General features: G+C 44.6%; 1 protein-coding gene across 1 annotated transcript in view; it reads left to right on the forward strand.

Moving 5' to 3' along the window:
- The window catches only part of LOC118510504 (heparan sulfate 2-O-sulfotransferase pipe), a 112,434-nt gene that overhangs the window by 60,999 nt on the left and 25,623 nt on the right, over positions 1–25,812 (forward strand). The window contains exon 2 of the mRNA XM_036052410.1: positions 11,219–11,379. Within this exon, the coding sequence (XP_035908303.1) occupies positions 11,219–11,379 (161 nt within the window). The remainder of the gene's footprint in view (positions 1–11,218; positions 11,380–25,812) is intronic.

Below are 25,812 nucleotides of genomic sequence, written 5' to 3' on the forward strand. Positions count from 1 at the left end.
GCTGGGTTTGAGCGCAGAAAGCTAACTGGACTCCTGTAACAACGTCGATTACGCCTGCAGCCCTGCCCGTAGCCCTGAGCAGGTCGTCGATAGTAACAGTGGTTTGACAGCATATCGTGGACCTTCGCTGCAGGACTCCGTGTGTGCTACGTTTATTAAAAAGAGGGAAAACCGGGTCAACTCTTATTTTTCATCGTTGGGGCGGTGTTTCTCTGCTGGCAGCTTATCTGCTTCCTTATCCCCAACACTGTTTCGACCCAAGGGGAGCCTTGTTCGAACCCAATCTAATTGACAGTTTGAGGCCTTACAACCGCCTCCCGATACCAAATCGAGACCCCGGAAAACCAGAACAAGACAAACTTTCCCTCCGCAGCTTTCGCTATCCCGCAGGATGTTACGGCACAGCGACACCAGTCCGCCAGCTGATCGTGGCTAATCAAACTAATGACAATAATTGTACGCGCGGAACTTTTCTCCACCACGACACGAGGTGGAAATTCTGTAACACATCCACCCGTGGCACACGTGGTGATTGATTAACGGTTAGCATCGCCGGCCTGCCCAACACCCCGGACACCTGATGCCACTCGTGCTACGGTGGGGCGAGAAAAAAAAAGAAGAAATAGTTCAACCGTGGCTCAGTTTGTCCTAATTCGATCCTAAGGGGGTTTCGATTACTACGGTTCTCTTCGAACCGCCGCTGGCGATGGTTAAGTAGAAGAACTTTCATTTTCCCCGCCTCGATGCTCGGTCTTCTCGTTTCTTATCCCTAAGGGTGAAAGTGAAAGGAGATGGGTCGCTCGCTGTTTTTTGTCCACCACTGACCATGACCCTACTACTGCTACTGCTGCTTGAAAACTGTGCAGCCAGCTGATACTTGATTCGCGGAAAATTGGAATGATTTTATCTCGTAGGGTAAAACTTTGGCAACACGGTGGTTTTGCTGCTAGTTTATGTTTCCCAGAACCAGCCGATGCAGCTGACGGGTGCTCTGTCGGTTTCATGTGTGTTTGAACATGTTTTTCCGTAAAGGTTTTTTGAGGAAATGGAAGTTTAATTGAAGTGTGCTATTTTTATTAAAAAATATTTCTGCTTCTTGATAGTTGATCTGCAGAAACTTGTAGTCAGAGATTGAGTTAAAGCTATTTTGATGATCAAGGCATGGTTCCTATTTCATACAACATACCTTTTACTTGGAATTGCATAAAATAATAAATATCACAAACGGTCCTTAAAACCCACTGAACATCAATTATGGCTTTAAATTCTTCTTCTTCTTCTTCTTTGGCACTACAACCTCGAGAGATCTCGGACTGACATTTTTTACCTTCTATGACTTAAATATGCCAGTAGAAAAGTAGTCAGCCTTACGTACGGGGAGGCGGTCTGGATGGGATTTGAACCCCGGCCCTGCCGTGTGAAGACCGGCGCCGCTGTCGCCTCGACCACCGGACCGCCCTGGCTTTAAATTAGTCAATCTAAATATAAACTTCTATAAACATGATTAACTTTCTGCAAGTTTTCTGTTGATTTCTGTAGGCTCTCTGAGTAAGATTTTTTGTACTTAGCTTTATAGGTTAGTTTTTGCTGGTTTTCAAATCTTTTCAAAATTCATCCAAACATCTATCTATCTATCGTCATCGTCATTTATACTACTAATATAAAAGTACAAACAAAACTTTTCAAACGAAAAAAAAGGACACAAAAAAGCTCATCAAAACAACTCGAATGAAATTACCATTTTACCAGCATTGACAAGCATCTAATGCATACGATCATAACCATGCACCATCATAACGATGTCATCTGCAGCCTTCCGGTCCACCCGTCTAAGCATAACTCACCCCCTCCTCACCTAAACCACCAACACCTCTCGAACAAACTTTTGAATGTGTTAACACTAAAGCCACACACAAACACCACTCGTCGCCGGTCGTCGATCGTTACCAGGATAGCATTACAAATTAAGGGCTTCTCGAAGCGTCCGTGTGTGTGTGTGTGGGAATCATCATAAAAGGTCACACCCACACGGGGGCCGCATTCGGAGCAAACCACCAACTTTGGCCTAATCTAACTTTCCAAAAACGATAAACCATTTCTCCCAATGTAATAACCGATAACAAGAACGGAAACTTTCCGAACGCGACATGACACGCGGGCGCGTGCTGCAGCTGTGTGCAGCGTAAAATTTGCATCCATTGCAGTTGCGCCGCACTCGAAGCCACCCTTTTGGTCGATGGGCACCAGGGAAAACAGCCATTCTTTAGCTCAGTTCTTGGTTTTGGCGCTGGCCACAATGACAAGCGAGATGGAAGGACCTGGCGAAGGTAAGCTCGTAGTGCTCGCTTACCAGAAAGGAACAATAGTAACCGCGCAAGAAAGCTCGGGCGAAAATCCGCGACTGACAGCAACTTCGCGAAGATGTCTTTTTGTGTACGCGTGTGTGTGTATGTGCCATCCTTTTCTTCTCACGCCTCACAACACATTCGTCGTCAGGATTCACGCCAACACGGAAAAGGAAAACTTCAAATTAACAAAAACCTCTTTCCCTCCTTGGAACTCGCTACCCGTTAAAGCAAACGGAGGACGCCTTCAAAATCTGTGCTCGTCCCGGGGTTTGCGCTCTAAACCCCGGTCCATAAGCCGACGAGGATTCGGGGGTGGAAAAGTTTCTGCCTTGCGGCTATGATGGTTGTGCTGTGCCCGTGAATAGATTGAGCAGCGTCTGGGCAGCAGCCAGCAAAGCCGCGTCTTCGGGTAGAATGATTCGTGGTCGATCGTAGCATTAGGAAGCATCTTTCATCATACTTCTTGCCCGGGTTCCCTTGCTTGCTCACCACCCATTTGCACAAACAGTGGGTGAAAATTTATCACCTTTCCTCGGAAAAGCGCTTTTGCCGAAGCTTTCCTCAGCGTGCCGTACTTACCGTACTGACCTGGCAAAGCGAAACGGGTCGCTCCCGCGAGAGAGACTTCTCACTGCCACGACACAAAAACGCTTCTTGAGGAAACGGATGTACAAAAGGATGCTGCTCGGCGAGAGGCTTTAGTAAGGGGGGTTGGAAACCGCCAGGACAATGCCACGACAAACGAATGTTTTCCTCATTCAGCAAAGCCAAACTCATTAAAATCTGTCATCCGGTTGTGGTGGTGGCGGGCCTCCCGGGTGAAAGAAACAAGACCCAGAGAGATAGAGAGTTCCGAACCGGAGGGCCCAAAGATGGTGCAACGATAGCGCGTCCGGAGCGAAAGAAAGCACTCACTCCGTACTACCGTACAAGCCCCAAGATGCAGATTATATCGCGCCGTGAAACTCCCCGACAATTGCCGAATTCCTACCCAATCACAACAATCTGGTGACGAAAAGCGAGAAAACTGTTTCCGAACACTGGAAACCTACTTATCAACCCCCCCGGCTTCTCAGCTGTCGTCCGTCGGTGGCGTCGGTGGCCAGAACGACGCCTCGCCGTCTGGTCTTGGAGATGCAAAAGAGGAAGAAAAAAAACAATAGGCCAGAAGAATAAACAGCACGCTTCGCCGCTCAAATGGGCGGCACCAAACTTTGCAGGCTTGATTTTAAATCAAGATAATGAAATTAAACAACACAATTTCAAAGTTTAATTGGACTAGCCGTGTACTAGCAGGGACCGCTACCGGCAACACAAAAACCCACGCTCGCGCGCACCGCCGGTGTCAATTGGTGTCGGTTTCAGTCTGATTTGGGCTTTGATTCGGGTGCGCCTGGGAATTCAAGCCGTGTCAGGGGTCAGGTGGGTTTTCGCTAGAGGTTTACGCGCGATTCCTTACCGAGACCGCGACGCGAGAGCTACGGATCGTGGTATGACGTCCGCAGGACTTGCCCGGGATGCGTAGAATGCTAATATCGTGTTTGTTAATCGACTCAACTTCTGGCAAAGTCTGTGACGTAAGCAGAAAATCGATATCGTTTTAGTCTTGCGAGTACTGCAGGAAAGATACTTAAGACTTTGGTAATGTTCTCTTTTGTTGTCTGGAAGAAAGGAATAAGAGTCCTCTCTGATTGTCAAATCATCGTTGGTTATTTTTCAAATAAGCTCTTCTACGAACTGTCAACTGAAACTAACTGACGGCTTATGCTGGCAAAAACTGACAGCATGATAGGTATGAAAAGCTGCAGAGTTATAATCAAGAACTAATTGAATCAGTTAAGCCCAATTTTAGCCTTTTTATTATTGATTGGTGCAGTAATGGTACTTAGCCCTATTTTTCATTTTTATTGGAATTCTATGACTCACTTCTAGGTTTCCTTCTGTATTTAAGGGCGTTCAAAGCTCAAAACTCAAGGAAATAACGTTGCTAACAATTTATAATTTCAATCAGTTTTCGTGAGATAAATTGGCAATATATTTGCTTGTGTTTTAATTATCCCCAAACCCCATACAATGTCCACAAGGACATTCGACAGGCAATTACTGTAGCCTGCCTTCCCCGACGCCATTAACACCCAGATTCTCAGCCTTCTGCCAATTGATCATGTTTTACTGTCAGTATTTTTGATTCCGTTTCTCTCTCTCTCTTTCACTCCACCCTCAACCACAGCACGTTTTGTGGTCGCTTTGTTTGTTCGGAAAATGGAAAACCCCCCACAAACAATTATGTTGCCACTGTCCGCAACAAAAGCAAGCAATTCGAAAAAGGGTGAGAACAACTTTGTTCATCGGCGCGATAGCTTGCCGTGCTGCCTTAAGATATCATTCCATTAGTCCACTCATTGTGCGTACGATAATGGTGAACAATGTAAAACAATTTGAGAGGTGTAACAAAAAAAAAAGAAAAGACTGATGAGAATTAACACCCATTTGGGTGAGCGAGACGATTGAGGTAGCGTAGAGCGCACTGAACGACTCTTGGGCGGGTTGGGCTGAGTGCGAACGGAAAGCAATTGAAAGGGTAACAAACTCTTTGCGGTATTGAAAATGAGCCACAAAACTTGCCACAAACGCCACCAAGGGTGAGAGAAAATTGTGGGAAATTATTTAACTGTGGCTAGAGAGACAAACACCAACTGTCTCAAGGACACGTTCCACGTAGACGTGGAGGGAGAGAAGTTGTTTCTAGGTTGGTGGCGCGGCCGTGTTATGCCACGGTTCCATCACGTTTTGAAATGTTAGCTTCAATCATAAGAAATGATTTATGAAAATCAGTTTGCTGTGCTTCCCATACTTACATCTGTATAAATTTTCAATTGAAGAAACCACACGGGTCTAGTCAAGGTTTGATCCGCGAACCAAGCGTGTTGATCTCCTAGCCTACTAACCCGATCCAGCTATACGGCGTTAAAAGGGAAATAAATTCCATCCGGATTCCACACAAATCACTCTTCACGGCTAAATTGCTAGTGCAATCTGTTCTTGCACGAGAAGTTATTAAATAAAGTGCATATGTGCAATTTAGGTCGGAGGAAATAAAAAACCTCCTAACCTGGTTCCCAACCGATGTATGCGTTTCATGGCAACCAGCGGCCTTTGATATCCTGTTTCTATCTTGTCGAGCAAATCCTACCTTTCGCACTGAACAAGTCATACATGCATCGCGAAAAGACTTTCCCTGCAAAGTGGCAAACTGTTGCAGATGAAGTAGGATTATCGCATACTAGCTCATTTTGTATACTCGGAGTTAGTGTTTTGTTTTTGTTCCGTTTCCCTAATCCGTACCTCACTTACACCTCACGCGTGAAAAATGCCTCGCGCACAGCCGGCAGCAAAAAGACTCGCCATACGAGCGCATCTCACTGTTCACCGAGGGCAGATTTTGGGGGAACGCTTGATTCCGACATCGTTTAACCAAGGTAAGGGTGCAAACGACACGAAATCTCTTGGCAAGCACTAAAAAGCGAAAAGGATCCAGAAAGTTGTTTTTCCTACTTCTCACTCTCCACTACTCTGGACGCTCTACAAGAACTTCTCAAACAATGGTGCTTCGCCCCTCTCCCCCCCCCCCCCTTTTTTTCTTGAGTATCCCGTTTTCCGTGGTCCTCGGTTGACGGCAATCCCGCAGCAAAATCCCGCCGGAGCGAAGTTCAGAGTTCATTAAAATTATGACTGCAGCACCGCCATCATCGGCGACATCCTCCACAACCTGGGGTGGGAACTGTCATAATCCGCTATTGTTCAGCTCGCACACATACTCGCACACTAACCTAGTAATGGCTGGCCACCGCTTACCTGTAATCCCTCGCGGGACTTTAGCCATCTCGAGCATACGGCCAGCACGGGATGTGTGATGATGTCCCTGCGGGGTCCTGTCTCACTCTCGTACATTCTCACCTGGAGAAGCTGTAGTGTCAGCGGGACAGCTGCAGCAATAGTTGGAAGTAGTAGTGAGTGAGATGGTTGGTTGGTCCATGCTTCGGATGAACTAGCGTAAAGATGTGCTGAAGGTGGGACAAGGATGTGCCATGGAGGTATCGTTGCCAACCACTCTAATTATTGCACCGGTGACACAGACATCCAATTCACTCAGCCGTGGCGAAGAGGAACGTTTGAAGTGTGACCGAGCGCCATTGCGATAACTGTATTAAAAATATAAATCGCCTTTTTTCGTAAAGCTGAAAAATGCATTGTTTCTAGTGAATTGGAATTATGAAGTATGAGCTTATTTGGAACATTAGTGGGTAGTCTTCACCTTAAAATATTCGAATTTGAAAAAAAAATGAATTGGTCAGGGACGTTAACGCCTAAAATTAGGCAATGTAAAAAAGTATCATGTATTAAACTAGGTCCAACACACTAATTGTTAAACAGAATCGTATTAAATACCTGCTTGACTTACTTTAAAATCCCCCAAATAAGTCTGTTCATCAGATGCCCCGTACCAGAAGTTCCTGGTATTACATGATACAAGAAATTCTTTTTCCCCAGGCCCCAGTACTCCAGAATGCACAGCAAAAAAAAATCCAAAGCCAGCACTAAACAAAGTCAGTCATCAGTCATGTTCCGTTTTCGCTTGACTTGATCGTATTTTTTCCAATAGAAAAGCTGCGTAAAAATAATTAAAAGAACAAAACTTTCGCCCAGCACACACCGATATACAGACACACACACACACAGCCGAACGAAGCAAGAGAGCTCTCGTAGCCATTAAACTTGGCTGCATTTTTTTGCAAACAAAAAAAAACCTTCACAACAAAAGCCTGCACTACGGAGGCATGATAATAGGATTGAAGTACAAGCGCGTCAAGTACTTTAAACAATTTTTTGTTCTCAAGCAAAGCAGAAGGCGGAAATGCTCCAGAACACCGCTCGATGCATAACTTTTGCGCTTCATAATTCACCCTCTGAATGTAAGAGATAATGATGCTACATTTCCGGCTTCCTTTTTTGGCAATTTTCTCCCCAAAGTTTCAAAGTTTTCATTTTGAGCGTAAGTCACACGACGACTTTACAACTTCTGGCCGGGGACGGTTGACATCGATTCGATACTGATCAATCGAAGAATTGAACAGCAAATTAACAACGGATCTCTTCGTTAGAAAAATGTACTAAAAATGTAAGCCAACTCTACAGACTAGAATTCTCGGCTAAGCTCATTACACCGGTCACGTTAAGGGCGGGATTGAGTTGTAAAACTTCGCCCCACAAAGTGCTCCCCACATTCCCACACGTAACGGTCGGAAGCCCCATCCCAGTGGGCCTACTCTGAATAACCAACAATGGACTAACTCACCGGGGGTAGGGAAAAACTACAAACACCCAACAGCAAGATGTACGGTCAGATTGGAGCATCACGCCGACACGGTACCGTTTAACGGTAATGGCAAATTACAGAGCCCATTCGCGCTGGTTTCCTACCGCTGCGGCTGCGGGTTGCAGAAATTAAGCACGGTGTGCATCTGCTCCTCACTCACCACCTAGCACCGTGCGGTGCGGACCATAAAACGGCACGAGCCAACCAAATCTGATCCGCAGCAAGCCTGCTTCATGACCATGTCATGTACTACACAATCGCATCGGGTTGCAATTATTTATGCTCACCGGATCGGTTCCGATCAGAGATTAGGCCCTGGTTAGCTCTGGGCTTCGCTTTGTCTTGCTGTCGGACGGGCACAGCAAAGCTCGCGGAAAACTGTAACCATCATCAGATCAGATAAGATGCAAGAGTGTAATGCTTTAGTTGTGTGTTTTTTTGTTTTTTTCGGTTTACCATAAACATGCGCCGGCTAATGGGAATGATAGGGAGTAGCCATTAAAGCTACTGCTAACGCGAGCAACAATGGAGCCGAATGTGATCAGGCGGATCGTGCCACAGCAATTTAATCGAATTTAATTCAATTTACTATTTAAATAGTTTCGGTTCGAAGTTCGGAGAATGAAAAATGGTTAATTGAAGCCTAGTTTGGGTGAAGAATAGTCTTGATGATCTAAAGGCTTGAGAATTGATGGTCGATCTCGGGGAACCTGAGCTTTCTTACCTTAATAAAATTGAGGGACTTGCTCGAATCAATCAAGTCATTTTTTGAAAAACTTGAAGATATGCTTTATCAACTAGACAACCGAAAAATTGCATCGAAAATCCAACCTTCCAATGGATATGTTTAGGTTGTAATGATGAACACTTAATGTCTAGGCAATCGGAGGTGGACAAGACATCTAACCCACCCAACACCATTATCGTGAAATCGCCCACTTCGCCCCAATGAATGCTCGGAATTCAATTAACAATTTCATCTGCTCACTGGTCCTTCGGCTGCGGCGCATTAGCCGGTACTGGTCTTGTTTTACAAGCAGTGAAACAATCGCAACGAGTCACCCACTAATAGATCGTCCGATCATGTCTTTTCGCATCCACCTTCCAGCGTCTGGGAACGTCTGCCAAGGTCTTCTTCGTGTGGCCGTATTCCCGGCCCGGCAAAACTAAACTTGACTTGTTCGAGCGTTTTCCCATGAGCGTGGTGAAGCAAAAATCAAGAATAGACAGCACGAGTACCACGCGACCGAGGGGCACTGCCAATTGTGCAAGAAGCTCTCGAGCGGACCTGAAGTTGCTTCTACTCTCCCAAGGCGCAACACGGCAGGAATGTTCGGAATGGTCGTCGTCGTTAAACGGAGAGGAATCAAAACAGCCAAACGCAAACCCACGGAACAGTGGAACACAGACCCATCTCTACTAACTGGGACAACCTTGACATGATCCAGCACGGTCGTTTAAATGCGACCGATTCGAAAGGGATGCCGCCTTCTAACGCCACATCTTTATTCTCTGCAGTTACGCCATCCGTTTGAAGCATCCGACCGAAAAAACCTTGCACCGGCCAAGGATGGATCGAAAAACGGCCTTCGTTCTGCACTACGGGGACAAAAAAAAGCAAAACCCCCAAGATAACATTTGACTCGGTTCACACACCGACCCGAACCGGAAAGTGAAAGCATCGGCCGGGGTCGCTTCCAGCGCGGGTGACGAAAAGCTGTCGCCTTCTTAAGCGTCACATGAAAGCAACCCGTTGTTTTATGTCCCCGGCCACACGATACAATCGCACACTCTTGAAAAGATTTATGGCTTGTGAAGTGAAGTGCTCTGCGATGAGAAAGATGGTTTACGGCCAGCGAAAACGAAAAAAATAGGCGACCGAGCAGGAACATCATCATTAGCTAATCGTACCTCGTAGCTGCAGTTGTTACACGCCAGTCGGTTGGTTAACTGTGTAGCACTACAAATTAGGCGGCTTTGCTACGGAATTAACGTGCCGGTTAATAAATGTCAGCGGCCGTGTCGGCTTTCGGAAAACTTTGCCCGCTTGGAGCCGATTGGAAATGTGAATTGAAAGTGTTGTGGCCCGTTCACCGTCGCGGCTGTGCAAAGCTATTCAGATTTGCAAATGAACGGAGAGAATGTGTAAAAGTAAGGTTAAGAGAATCTTTAGCCGATCCTTAACCTGGTTAGAAAAAGCCTCCCTTTCGAAGGGTTTGAAGCGTCCCGCATTGTGGGTTACTATTTTTGGAAGAGACTGTGATCTATGCTGAAGGTTTCAGCTCAAAGCTAACTGTGCGAATCCATGGTTAAGTGTAGCTCCCTTAGCTACTTAAAGTCATCGTCTTATCCGAGTTGGAGTCGAAAGTTCGATTCCATGACGTCTAGTTCAAGAATTCCCATCAACTCCTAACACTTCATTAAATCTGCTGGAGTCATCAGTAGAACCAGAACTATTTCGGTCAGCTCAGGAAGGGCTCTGACCCTCAGGAATCGATGATCACCAAGTCGGTGGCAAGTCAAACCCAACAAACATTGTAGAGCTCAATTCAACAGAATTTGTTAAAAACTCCTAGCCAATACATTAAACATGACAATCTGTCAAATCAGCCCGAAATCACGGTCAGCGAGGCCTTACCACAAAACTGTCTACTACTACACGTCCAAAGCTGCCACTAAAACACAAATTTATGATTATTAATCAGCTAATTAAATGCGATATGCTTCGGAGCTTGTAATGGTTTACCGAACTCAACTGCCAGCTCTGGCCACACTAGAGCCATCAACCCAAACCACCAGCCCAAGCGACAAGTGGGCTGTTAACTTCACCAACAAATTCAATCTAGAACCGCCGGAACACCTCCACGGGCTCAGTCATTCGAGCGAGCGAGCGAGCAAACGAGAACCAGACGCATCATTGAGCCTGCCAGCGAAACGGTTGTAATCCATCGACACATTTCATTTAATCAGAAAATTGCCACTAACCGCACTACCACTACCACCCGCCGAAAAACCCCCGCCATATTCGCGTATCATCCCGTTTAGCTTCCCGAGTTTTTTTTTTTTTCGCTGATGTTTTGGGGACATGGGACATACACCTAGCCGCTTCCGATTCGTCAACTGCGAACGGAACAACACTTCAAAACCGCCAGTGAGTGGATAAGCGTGGCGATGCAGTGGCATCATGCTACGGCGTGTCCCACACTGCCGGAAAAGCTAGACGCTCGAGCAGGATTATTAGTTTTTCCATCCCATTATTGTCATTAGCGTACGGTCTGCTGGAGACGTCAGAGTCGCCCGCGCCCTGTATGCTTTACATGCTTACAAACCCTAGAAACCGGTACCGGTAGCCCCACACGGGAACCGAGGATTTGGAGCACACCGCGTAATCATCATGATGATGATGATGATGATGATGTACCGCAGCGCAACTGAATTCGTCTCAATTTATAGCTTTCGCTCATCGCTCGCTTCTGTGCTCTATCTTCCGCAGATACGCCGAATTCGTTGCACTGATTGCAATCTCGTGCACGCTGTTCCTGTTCCTGCACACCCAGAGCCTGACGTCGCGGTTGCGCGAAATGGAGGACCGGCTCCAGCCACCGTCCTCCCTGTCGGCCGCCAGCGGTTTGAGTGGTAATTCAATTAGCCAAGGTAAGTCCCAGCTTTCCACTCGTTTCGCACTACAGCACTGTAGGTTGGGTTTAGTGGCGCCGGGAACGATGCACCCAGCGGAAAGAGACTTTTTCGGGCAGGCAAAACCCTCGGTGATATCCCTGTGTGAAGGTGTCAATCGGGAAAAAGACCCCCGCTCATGCATGCTGCAATACACATCGATGTCAATTTGGATTGGGATGTGTAAACGGACAAGATGGGATCGGGGGTTTGGCATGCACGCCATCGGATGGAAGGATGTAATTACAATCTGCTTTCGATCTAAAGAGTATTGAGTATTTTGGACAGATGTTAAAAAGTTAATCAAATATGGAGGTTTTCTAGGAGTTTTGAATCAAATTTAAGAATAAGATGGTCTGATAAAGAGTCTTCTACTGATAGCTTCTTTTATATCACTTATCAACTTATGTCCTTGTGAAGTAGTGGACAAGTTGGTAAAATATAGCTCAGTATTACTCAAGATTTCATCCATAATTTGGACAGCATCAGAGGGTTTCCCACAAGAGTCCTCGTCGAAGGAGTCCTTGCAGATGAGCCTCAATATCGACGATCAACTCATGCAGATATAACTCTTAGTAGGACCAATCAAGTTACAGCTCGCTTGGCCTCGATATACCAATATCGAGGTAATAATATACCTCGTAATAATATTTAGTACTATAATGTACAATAGTACATTATAGTACTAAATAGCCAGAACTATAAGGAAGTGCTCCATGCCATCGACAGGCTTCTGTCAGTTCTTAATTAAAATCCAAAAGTACATTTACCTTCACCAAATCCGTCCACTCTTCCAAGGGCTAATTTTAATAAGCCACTAACCAAACAATTTTGATCCACCCCAAAAATGGTAATGCTCAGAATAATTATCCGAAGCGAATCGAGCCCCCTCCCAACGGCCAATCTTCGTTAGCCAATCATCGTCACACTTTAATTGTTAATGCAAATGAAACTTCTGCGTGTGATGTTTGCCGCTCTCAAATTATGCCACGCGCGCGTCATGCACAGCCCATTCCCATCTGAAATTGGTTCCAAAATCGGTGCACCTTGGGCGACGACGAAAAGAGATAACCCTTCGGGTGTCAGGGTACCAGTTTTCGGAAAATGGCATCCATTATATGGGAATGCGATTACACAACCGATTCATCACTCAGCCGCACAAGAAAAGCACTCGCCGATGATGATGAGCCACCCACCTACCTGCCTGCTGCACTACACTTGATTGACATAACCAGACGACGACCACCATCTGCAGGCCACACTTGACGACATCCTAGAGCTTACACTGCGTACTCCCCCTATTAACAGGGCTTACGGTCAGTAAACGGTGCGTACTTTTTTGGACACACTCGGTATCGCTCTCGTTCGGTCGCTCCATAATTGCACGTACGCAACGACGACGACGGTAGGCACGACTGGCACTGCATAATGGAGGGCCGACATCGAACCCAAAAGCCCACGCCACTCGTTTAAAGTCATTTGCCGAATCGGCCAGGCCCGGACGCATCTAGCTGTCCATCGCATCTGATCTGGCAAAAGCATCCGATCGGGCATTACATGACCGACCCGGCGTACGGAGAAATGGACCGATTCCAAAAAACATCTCTCGTCCACCTCTAATGGGAGCCTAATGAACACAACATCACCGTGTCCACCGTGAATGCGGCACGGTAGTTGCTCGAAAACTGGCAAAAATTACCAAACCCATTACGGGCAATTAAATAGTCCAATAGGTGAACACCGATACGGCACTGTTGTAAACGCTGGACCGCATTTTGATTCCTGAAATTGTGACTTATTGAGCTGGGCACACACACACACACGCAAAAAAAACCGACAGCTCATTTCCCATATTCCATCTCACCGTTATTTGCTAAAGCCTCCTTCCCTAAACAGCCTCCTTCCAAAACATGGCTCCCGAAGCACTCTATATCCCCCGAAACCCGAAAGCTACGTCGTGTGGGTAAACTGCTAATTGAATATTTATCATTATGTGCACATTGTGAACCCCACTGTTTGTTTTACCCATTTTTGTTATTTAAATTCGAGCCCTGCCAGCCTCACCTCTTCCCATTCGCGTCCCACGTGCGTACATACGAACGATCCCGAGAGTTATTGAATTTCTTCTACAATAAACTGTTTACAGAATAATTATTCCACCCGAATGAATTCCACCCGAACAAGATGGCGTGGCACGCGTCCCCTTAGCATTCGGAAAGCATAGCACACAAGACCTAAATCAAATAAGGGCTTAACCGAAAACACGGGTGGAGGTATGAGTTGGATTGTACTGGAAGGATTTATGAGAAAAAATATCATAAAAATATGAAAATTTGTACAAACTGAGCATAAACTCTTTTCACAAAATAAAAATCAGAAATTATAGTAAAAAATGTATAAACAAAATAAATTTAAATATTTTTACAGTAACAGCTTTTAAAATAGCTATAAGCCAAAATAAAACAATAAAAAAATAAAAGACTTTTAGAAACATAAAGAAATGAAAGGAAAAAAATCAAAAAAGTATAACAAATAAAAAGGAAGAAACTAATACGGCCAGGCCGTTCTTTATGAATAAAAAAAAAGGAAGAAACACAAAGGTAAACAAATAAAAGTAAAGAATAAAAGAAAATAATAAAACATGTGAAAATAAATATTTAAAATTGTATAAATTCCTATCGCAAATGGTTCTGGAACGTAGTTTTGATCTAATTGCATTGTAAAAAATATCTAAAAAATGTATAAATACAAGCTTGCTCATCATAAGTTTAACAGTTATATTAAGAGACACAAACAAGAGAGGGAAAACATTAGGAAGAATTATAATTCCTTTTTAAGGAAGGGCCAAAGGTGTCAAACTGCATAACTTTGCATTATAGCAGTATGAAAACACAGTTTAATTCAATTTCCTAATCCAATTGCCCCGCAAACAATTAATTTAAAGCTTCAACATACCGCCACTACACTATTATCTATTCATTAGCCTAATTTAATTACAATGTTTACACACGCCACAATCTCCCCCCGAACAATGCTATGAATTATTGCCATTTTCTGAAGAATTCATTTGCACACAGCCAATAGTGTGTGTTAGTGACGCGTTTACGAGCCAACCAACAAAGCGATTCTTCCATTTCAATACCCATCACCTGGCACAAAGCCAATGGTGCGTGTTGAAAAGCTGTGTTTTTCTCACCTGGTCTTCTTACCACATTTCTACCCATTTTTCCCTCGCACGGCTCCATCCCGTGTCTCATACATGGTGCTGGGAAATGTATTGACTTCTAAGCTCGCTTCCTTTTTGTATCACAATTTACATCAATTTAATAGCGTTCGATGGTGTTTGCGACGAGGTGATAAGCCGAACACACACACACACCTACACAGTTAGGCAGACTAACGAAGGGAAAAAAACGGGGAGAGGAATGTGAGGAAGAAGAAGGCTCTCCTAATCATGAACATGTCACGAAGCACATTTTTGCAAGTCTTCCACGCCGAACCGTCTGCCTGGTGGCTGTCAATCCTATTACCCATGAAGCGACAGCGAACGCGCGACTCTTCCCTAACCACCAAGGATCAAGGACAGGTCTTTAGGGTGTGGGATGGGTTGTACTACCATTCGCCAAAAAAAAAAAACAGGCGCCCCCACAACTCCCTTTCGAACCCGTTTTGAAGCAATTTTCAGCTCCAAATTCTGTCATCAAAACCAATTTGAATGGGCGTACGGGTAAGTGCGTGGAAGAAGGTGAATATGTGCGAGGAAAGCCAACAACACGCTAGCATAAAACTTAATGAAGCATAATTTTACAATCCAGCCGGCAAAAATATGTTGCATAAATATTATTACCCCAATGGCAATTCGAAGCAATTGACTGCTGCACGAGGCGTTTTGGCGTATTCGCGCGCGTGCCCACTCCTCTCCCTACCCTTCAACCGTGTTGACGACCGTTTTCCGGCACCGTGTTGACGGTTGAAATCGGGAAACTCGGGTCACGGCGAAAAAAAAATCGGGAGCGGAAATGACGTTACGAAGAGACTCAATCCTTTCTCACGCCATCCGTTTTTGGCGTGTACTTTTATAGCTCGGGTGCGAATTTTCCTCTTTTGCGTGGCTTTTTTTTAAGGTTCTCAAATTCGAGAAAATCATTTTTCCCCACACAAACACACACATGTCCCGAGCAGTGGTAACCACATTTCGGGGAGGGTGGAGGGCACTACTACTTGATACCAATTCTCGAATCAAAGCCAATCGACAACCATTCCGGAAGCGACCGGGCATGAAACGTGCATGAAGTGAAAATTTATTTATTTGATTTTTCCGGCTTCAGCACTCCGATTTTCACGGCTCGCTTTTTCACCTTCTTTCCCTTTCTTTCCTCTCCTTTCCAACGATTCTGATTGGTCGCAGAATTGTCGGGCATCCTCGGCACGGCTACAAATATCGCCGAGAAGCACGGAAGAAAGTATCTTCCCGTGGGCAAAAGATGGTGTGGCGAGTATTTTTAGTTCATCGTTTATATCTTGTGTGTTTGTGTGTGAGAGTGTCTGTATTTTAACGGCTGCTTTCCCTGGGTACGGTGGCTAACGGCGCCCAGCAGTCCCAAGATGAGACGCCATTTATCGTCCGTTCCGTAAACCCGCCCAAGTGCAGCATCCGTTTGCCAAACGGCTTCCAGGCCCGGTGTACCGTCGGCGTCGGGAAGAAGCGGGACCAGCGTTTCCGGTATTCAATTTATGCAGCACACAAGGGCTTCCCTCTCTCTCCCTCTCCTTCATTCCCTTTTCCCACCTCGAAAGAGCTTCTTAATCGACTGAATCGAACGCGAGCACGGGGTTCTGGCTCTTCTGCAGAAGCGCACAAATCAACGCTTCTTCGATGCATCCCTGCACTTCTCTTCTTAAGTCGCGTGTTGTTTTCATTTTTCCACACACACACACACACACACACACACACATACACCAAAACTTACCGATGCAGTTTTTAATTTATTGGAAAACCACAACCCCTTAGCGTACTACCTTAACCCGGCAGCGAAAGAAAAAGCCCCAAGCCCCGGGTTAAGAAAGGCATGGCGAGAGATATCTGTAAGAAAAAGGATTCTTGAGTAGTTTGACTTTTTGGCCATTCGCCATGGAATCGTGGCGAGCGGCAGCCAGGTCTGCCCGCGTTTCTCGCACCCAATTCTCCATCAGGATGTGAAGCACTTGAGCAACAATAACTTTAACATCCCCGTGAACCGAGCGTTCGCTCCTTGCTGTGACTGTATCGGGAAACAGCGTTTACAGGGTTGTTCCCTTGGAGTTTTTTTTTTTGTTGCTCGAATGGTGCTGACTGTCTAGAATCATGGTGCCACATGAGACAGCAAATTTTGTGCCACAACTTAATGATAATTTTACACTCCACTCGCACATACAGAGCTCTTCGAGCGATAAATCTTATTACATTGGTCCATTATCCTTCCGAGGCTGGCTGGATGATCGTGGATGGAAGCTTCGCTAGATTGTCTTATAAAATTTTGCTAACAAAACAAATGTTGTTGTAATGTGTTGTTTAAGTTAACATATTTGTATAAAAAGATTCATAAAGCAAAATTTTCCTTAAATATTAAATATGAAAAATTCTTGTTAGAAAGTTAGCTTTAAAAATGTAAAATGAAAGCCGAAAAAGGAAAAAAAAACTCAGCAGTAGTACTCAGCAGCAGGTAGTAAAAGTAAAATAACAATAATCATATAAAAAACAAGTGAACAAAACCAAATCATATCACACTAAAAAAATAAGAAAAAAAGAGCTAAAATATATAAAAAATTAATAAATACTCATGAATCAATTAGTATGAAAAGTAAAAAATTGAAACAAATTTGAAATCAATATCCAGAACAAAATAAATTAATCAAACAACCAAACGAATGGAAAAAAAGGTTCATTAATTTGCACAAACAAAGCAAAGCCCTGGAAATTTTCAATTAAGAAGCTTCCATGTAATGTAATCCCTTTCGTCTGCAAATTTATTAAAAATTCTGTAAAACATCGGAAAACGTGAAACATTCCTCTTGAATTTCCTTTTTTCCGTAACTTTTTTCTGTATAACGGCCAGTTTTGCGTGATTTCTTCCCGTTAAAATTACCACCTGGTGCTTCTGGTTGCGCACCAAATTAATACAATCTATTTTAATTTGCACACGGAACTATGCTTTTCATTCAACAGCATTTGATTACTTTTCTCCCGGGAAAAAAAAACATCCTGCGCACAATATTTTCATAGAATTTTCCTTTTTGTCCACACACATACGTGCTTGTTTCATTATTCCTAAAATGCAAAATCGCAATACCGAATCAGTCACCGACCGCGGTTAATCCCAGGATGTGTGTGTGTGTGTGTGTCTCTACGGCAGCAAAATTGGATAAAACAAAATTAAACTACTTCCAATTTTGGCAAACAAATTGTCAAAAACGGAAACACGATCCGCGAATATTCGTACAATTTTGCGGTCGTTGTTATGGTGGGTTGTTCGCGTCCCGTGAGCAGGATCGTACGGTGAGCGTTAAGCGAGAAATCGTACACATGCACATGCATGATATCTAAGCATGGTGCTGCTGATACCACCTACCAGCGCACAGGGGATGGTAGCCCTCGAGCAACAAGCAGCCCCTTAGCTAGCCGGCTGCTGCTTCACCTAGCAACATCCTACAGAAAATTGGATGGGGAAAAAAACATATCACACACACACACACCATCAGCCGATCCAATAACGATCGATAACGTTAAATTGATCATATTCCACGCCACTCACAGCTCAATCTCGGCTCACCATTCCTGTTCGCTAGACACACACACACACAAAATCCGTCTAGCCGACCCCAGATTGCGGGGACGATGAAAAGTTTGCTTTTAACACGTTCACCCCGTTCCAACGGCCGATACCATTCCGGAGCCAAGGACAGACCCACGGTGGGGAAGCCCGCGAGAGATAGAAGAGCAGGGGATAATATCATGAGCACAAACTCTGGCTAAACCCCCCGACAAAAAAAAACACACCCTTGGAGGGAACGGTAAGCATACGACACGATAGCGACGAAAGATGAATTCAATTTATAGTAATTGAACAGCACACGCGCGCTTAGACGATGCTGCATGATATTGCGCGGGTTAGGGCAATAGGAGGGTTGGTTTTGGGGGGGGGGGGGTTGGTGAGTTTTTTGCAATTTACAGCGAAGTGGTTGGAAAAATAGTCATAACATGAAAAAATTAAATTATTACGTTTCATATTGATCCATCCAAGCTGTGATGAACATCATCCAAAACCACGGATTTTCAACTTTTCGTAAAGTGTCTTTTTTATTAGTAAACACTAAAAAAACATATAAAAATGGAGCAAAACATGAAAATTATTTAAAACTTATTCAATTAGAAAAATTTAAATTAAAAAGCATAAAATCAAAATAAAAGAAAAGAAAAACATCAACATGACACTCAACATGACAACTCTGACACTTCAAATCTGACAGCATTCAAAAGCTGCACACAGTTCTCCACAAAGTTAACGCTCTAAAAGCACCTCCATCATCCACTGCCGCCAGCTCCAATCGCTGTCCCACATCCAACGTACAATCGGACGGAAATTGTCATTGCGGCCGCACACTTAACGAACGCCCCGGAACGGCTTGGAATTAAAAGGCTTCCCTGCCACTCTGTTATCGAACATTGTGCGGATAAATTGATCCAATAAAAAGCTGCTCCATTCTCCACCGGCCGGACGCACTTTCACTTCATCTTCAACGTCGTTGCAACCCACAACCGAAAAAAGGGGGCGCGTGCCACTGCATCAGCATTGCGTACCTTAATCTTGTCCGATTTATCTCGTCCCAGCTCGTGGCCGTCGCCGGCTAATGGACGCCCTTCTCGTGCTATGCTTTCTTGCACTTAAAAGTGCACTAAGTGCGTCCGGTTAGCTCAATTGGCAAATATTTATCGCAAACACATTTTCCCCGTTTTACGTACGGTCATGGGACGCTGTCGGATGGAGATCTCGGAACTCTATCCAGCGATGAGGGCAATTTAATACACAAAAATAAATTAAATTAACAACAACAACCACCCAACTTCGAGTGGATCGGTACTTTCGGCGCGAGCAGAAGGATTTGAGTTTGACTAGTTGCAGGGCAGATCCTTGGAACAAAACTCCTCGCCCTCCTCGTGGCTTGGTGACACGAGCGGGAACCTGAGACGCCATCGATAAATGTTCGTTTACTGTTTTGATGGAGTCATAAATTACGGTTTATACCTCGGGCAGAGGGTACAATCCCGGGTCCGGCCCATGCAGCCAAAAACTGGGGATGGGCAAAAGTCACGGAAGCACAAACATACGTTCCCACCGAGCGGTGTAGGGCTTCCGTACAGCTAAAGGATACGTACGGTTGCTGGTCAGAGCTTCCTGGAGCCTTCCCTGGTACTTCACTCACACATACACACTCAAACACGTCCCAGGCTTCAATTGCAACCCCCCTCCCCTCTCCATTTACTGAACCACTTTTAAGAAGGCCATAAATTGTATCATTGGCTTCCTCTTTACGGTTTCCACGGAGCCGCTGCGGTACGGTGGCCATCACAATCATTGCCACCAGGCGGCAGCACGGTAGCGGCAGGACGAGCGAAATAGAGTAAACTTCCGGCTGCCTGTTTGGATACTTGGGAATGATTCATTTTACCGTTCAGTGCTACGGCCACGCCGGCTTCGGTTCGGAAATCTCGTTCATAAGAGAGAGGCCAAGAGATCTATCCTGCATGCTCTAGAGGAGTAGTTTTTCCATCAAAATCTTTACTAAACAAATATTAAATGGTATAGGAAAAAGGGCTTAATTTACTTTTATTTTAAATACTTTCAATTAATTTTATCCCAAGGCAATTATTATTGGCAGCATTATCCCAAGGCAGCATTATTTTAATCCTAAGGCAAACAACTATTCACTTTTATCATCTTTCGCGATCGATAATTGAAATTAATCCTTATATTTTGCTATTACTTCTCGAAAGTTTGTTACATTCATTTTTTACTGAAGATTTATTGAATTCTTATATTTTTATTCCATGAACTATAGAGGTATAGTTCATCCTTCAGGTTCATCCCGCAATATCTGTTCATCTTATGTGATGCGTATTGCATAACGGAAAGGCGCATAAAAAAATAAAATAATAATTGCCTCTATTTAATAATACAAACATAACAAAATCTCACCCCAAAACGTATCATAATTCACACTCGCACACACCAAAAAACGGAAGAGAAAAATGAGCTTTTTCTTCACGAAACTCACCTCACAACACAATAATTTTCCCACATTTGATTACGAAAAGAAGCGAGGCAAAAACAAACCCAGACACATACACAAAACAAGCTAACACAATATTAAAACCTCGTGCCCCGTTTTTGTGTCTGCTGCCATGCAATCTTAACCAATCATGCTGCTCTCATCAATCAACGCTTTTGCTAGCAAAACGCTGGCTGCGCTCCCGGCACAGCTCGGGTTTTAAAAACTCTTCCTTTAATTTAATACTCCGTCCCACCTGCCCACCATCTGCCGGGTACAAACCACCGATTCAGACCGTGCAGCAGCAGACGAAAATATGCTCATGCTCATGTGTGCCCAACTTTTCCCTGCAAACTGCGAGGAAACCAACAACGAATAAAAAACGGCTCTCGTCTTCAACACGCACACCGGTGTTGCCGGCTGCTGATTAATTGCTTTCCGTTCTGCCGGGGTCTGCTTTTCCCGGCTCCTCTCTCTCTCTCTCTCAACCCCCTTTTGGGCACCTTGGGCAGACCGAGTGGGTGCGCTGATTGTAGTAATTTGTCGGTTCTTGCACGCGTCGGCACATTCTTCCGCCGTGTCGTCGAGCTTTAAATTACTTGCTTACCGCCTTTTTTTTACGTGCGTCTCTGCTTCTTCTGCTGTCTACCTGCCGTGTGCGACCAGCGTACAACACATTTGATGACACATGTTTACAATATGTTCACACAATCCGCTAGCTATACGCGTCTAATCGATGGGCCAGCGGAAGTAGGAGCAAGGAAGGAAAATTGTGCCGGAGCTTTGGGTAAAATAACATGCATTAATTTAACTAGCGTAAGGCACACACAATTACACTTTCTTCCCTACTCTGGTACTTTTTATTTTTGCATGTCAATCACGATCGGAACCAAATACGTTATGTGCCACATTTTGCTGTTGATTTACGCCCTGCAAGAGCCGGGGGAGGAGCTGGGGGTGGGTTTTATTTTGATTGTTTTATTGCAAGAAGTCAAACTTTTGGGCTGGTTTAATTTCAATTAGATAGACAGTTTCTTTATTCGGGGGGGCCATACGTAACCCGTTCTCATGCAGCCAGGCAGCTATCTACGTAAGCCAATGTTTTTGATTGTAGCCCCAAGGTGGGTCAAATTTCAACGATTAAATTTCAACCCAAGTGAAAAAGAGGGGCATGTTTTTTTTAAGGTTCTCGTACCATTTTTTCATCCATATAGTCGACCTTGTAAAATTGAATGTAGTGAAGCTTCAAATTTTTCAACAAGTTGTTAGTCCTAATTACCATGCTCGAGTGTTAGACAAAAATTCTCTAAATCGAGAAATCAGTATTATGGGGGTGGTAATTGGTTATTCGTTAGGCATTGCAGAGAGATTGAAGCTTTAAGTAAGCTTCTTACCTCACATCCTGTTGTACGGTTGCCTAATGGAAACGTCAATTTTCCGGGGTTCAAAGACCGCCTCCCCGTACTTTGCTAGGGGTAGAATCGAGGCACATAGAGCCAGATATGACAGGCCTCTCGAGGTTGTAGTGCCAAAGATGAAGAAGAAGAAGAAGAAGAATTTAAATTTCATAAACAGCCACGAAGTGAAATCGATTGAACCTGTGATAGCTTTATTTTACATTTTTATAAACCTTCGAACCGAAATCATTTACAGCCAGGGATGGCTCACCTTAACGAATCTAAAAGCTTGATAAAGGTTTGACTTCCATAACTCATAGCCATAATACCCACACCACTCGATATGTGATTTGACAAGGTCTGTTTGAGAGTTTTTCTATTAGAGAACCGTAATCAGCAATATTCCTAATGCGGGGTGATATTAAAATCCTTTTTTTTATTATTTATATTAAAAATCAAATGAAACAATAAATCTTTTTGATAAATAATCTACGATGAGTCAAATCTGGTGACCCCCGTTCCTATCCGTAATTTTCAAAAATAAGATGATCCTCTTAAACCCTTAGAACCCTTACATTATGAGACATTTTCAACAGCAAGCTTTCCATTCCCAAACCAGTAAAAGCCTTTAACTGTTCGACCCATATTTCATCACCGGCAACATTATGTGAGTACAAAATTTAAACTCCTCCCCCACCCGTTTCACTTCCGTCCTCTAAACCTGAGCACAATCTGTGCCAGAATGTGGCCCCATATTTTTTTAAACCCACCTCCCAGTCCCCCTCGCAAAAAATACGCTTCTTCTCGGTTCGATGATCGATCGAACGGAGCAAAACGGGAGAAAGAATTGCTCACACACACATTTATTATTCTTAGTTATTCGATCTCGGGACGATTTGTTTCCCAGTACACCACCCAGGTCGGTGGCGGCAGATGGCGTCAAGATGGCGCTGACGGCGAATCAGCAAAGTCAAACCGAAGCCGGGGACACAGCGGGCTATCGAGCGATGTGGCACAAACATCCCGGTAGAACAAAAGTAATGCCAATACGGTACGGTAGTAACTTGGTGTTTGACTTCAAGGTCTAGTCCCGTGCTACCCCCGTGCGCCTGTTCCCTGCTGCAACTTGCGAGGCGAAAGCTCCTAAGGATAGATGATTAATGACACCTTCAAATGCCCCGGCACAACCATTGCCCCGTGTGCGGCCTTATCGGCCACAAGCCGCTCCCAGTGTTGTTCTATTTACACACTTTATTATACAACCCGAGCTGAGTGATGAGTTCATCATTCATCCGTTTTCCAGGATGTTTTGTTTCGAAAAGGATTTTCAAATGTTTCAAATACTCATTCCGCGGAGGAGTTCTCGGAAAAACGCCGTAGTTATGTAGATCCACAAGTAATTAGAAATGAAACTTCACACCTCGTCGGGAGTAGGAGCCGAGCTGGGGACAACTGCAAAGGATGCCAGTAATTATAACTAGATCGGCTCCGCAATGCTGGCCGAAAGTTAGCGTTGAAGCATTTTCTGCACAGCTGCGCCTCAACTGATGCAACATACGCGCACCGACGGGAGCAAAAACTCTTAATTGAATGGCGTGCCCCATTCTGGACGCGTCTGCAAGCGCAATGCAAATGAACTTATTCCGTCCGGTGGGACTCGTCGTTGAGTTTGTTGGTGGAAAAAGTTTGGGAAAATTACAGAAAGCTACGTCGAGTTTCTTGTTTTTTAGTCTAAGCTCTCATTCGAGCGCCATCAGATCAAGATGGACCACGGTTGTGTTCTCCAGGCAAACAAATAAACTAAAAAAAAACCCACCGGAGAAGCAAATGAGGAAATGAGAATAGTTTTTGAAGAGCTTGGCTGACAATAAAACGATGGCGTGCATTAGTGGTTTTTACTGAGTAAATTGATATAAAATTGAAATTTCATTACGGAGCAAATTAACTGGGGAAGGTTTTTTGCTGAGCTTAGGTCCGTAGAGGAGTATGTCATTAAGAAGCTACATTTCATGGTTTGTAAATGTTTCCTACATTCTTCAAATTTCATAACACTAGCAAAACGTTTAAAAATGTGCAATAATAGTAGGGAAAAAGCTCCCTTACTCCCTTATAGTCCAAAGATTGATGAAGTTTACTTTCGATTCCACTTTGCTTGCCTAAACAAACGTACTTGCCCGCTGTTTTGGCTTTGCCAGCTATGCACCACCGACTGGTTCGTTATTTATGAACCATTCGAAAAGATTGATGAATTAGCAGCACAAGCCACAGCAGCAGCACAACAACAGTTCTGCACCGCAACTATTATTCCCTCGCGAGGTTACGCCGCTGCATTTACGAGCATTGTATCACCCTCAAGTCGCCAACGTTTATCCACGTGTTTTCGCCGCCTTTCTGTGGATTATTACTTCTTGCGTTGCTGTTTTTTGTTCTTATTTATCGTTTTATCGTTTATCTGCTCGCCCGTCTGACCTTCGGCACGCTGCCAACCGTCATGTTCGTGGTGGTTATTTGTTTTGCTTGCATAGCCCTTCCGAGCAAGGTTTACTTGGCCGAACGTGATCGCTGGCGGTGCATCCTCGCGGTGTGCAATCGCGGAAGGATGATAATTTTTAAACCACAGCCACCACAGCCCGTTTCTTGCCCGATAGAAGGTGAGCAAAGCGAACGGCGGTTCAAAGGGTAGCCTGCCACGCTCCCCATCATCCGGAAGCTACCGCTGGATGATTGATGATGGTGCCCCATAAATATCGTTCCCTGATCGATACTGCACTCGGTTGCCGCAATCTCGCTTGCGCAACACGCGTCACACCGAGCGATAAGACATAAGACCACTGCACCAACCACAGCGCACAACTTTAAAGCCCCAACCGTAAAGCACTGATAAATCGAACATTAATTGGGCAGTTTCGGTGGGGAAAATTTTCATTTGATTTTATGATAACGCTTGCCGGTGTGGGGCGTGTGCCAAGCTGTTACAGGTGCCCGGCAATGATCATGCGACACTAGTTTGTTGCTGGTGTTTTCATTTTGGTCGTAAATATTGTCCAGGTATTTTATTATCGGTTTTACCAGCTGAAGAGTGTAGCTATTTTTATGTCCCATCAAGAACGCACTTTAATCCATCAACTTTGCAGTGGACTAGAAGACGGGGATGGCTGTTGTAGCAACATTGTGCCATTGCGACCCGAACGTCATGCCATAAACTATCTTCATTATGGAGGTTTTACGATTAAGCGGCGTAAGACCAAACCATAGACATTGGGACCTTTTGTAAGCTTTACCACCACCCACACCAAATACATGTAATTGCAGCAAAGTTTCGATGTCACGCGAGATGCCTCCCCAGTTCTTCAGGGAACAGCAAATACACAGAGGCAGCAATGATTCAATGTTCAGCGGAACTACCACTGGTGACGGCTGCACGTTGAGACAATTGCATTTCTGGTTGCATTGGACTTGTAAACCCACCAAAAGCTCCTTCCCAAAACACGTTTGGTTATGCTTACATTTTTGCGGGAACCGAAAACCACACACGGCGTCATTGCTAGAACTCTCACCGCGAACGCGACAAGTTCAGCCGAGGTAAGGAACACGCGTCGCAAAGTTTTCCCTTTGCTCCATTTATGTGCTTAATGGAAAATGTGCGAATCGCGCAGTGGGATAAACTTTTCCTGCCAGCTCACAAAAGCGTTCGAATTGACTGCGCGTC

The sequence above is a fragment of the Anopheles stephensi genome, chromosome 3, assembly GCF_013141755.1.
Source record: "Anopheles stephensi strain Indian chromosome 3, UCI_ANSTEP_V1.0, whole genome shotgun sequence".
In the NCBI taxonomy this organism is placed as follows: domain Eukaryota; kingdom Metazoa; phylum Arthropoda; class Insecta; order Diptera; family Culicidae; genus Anopheles; species Anopheles stephensi.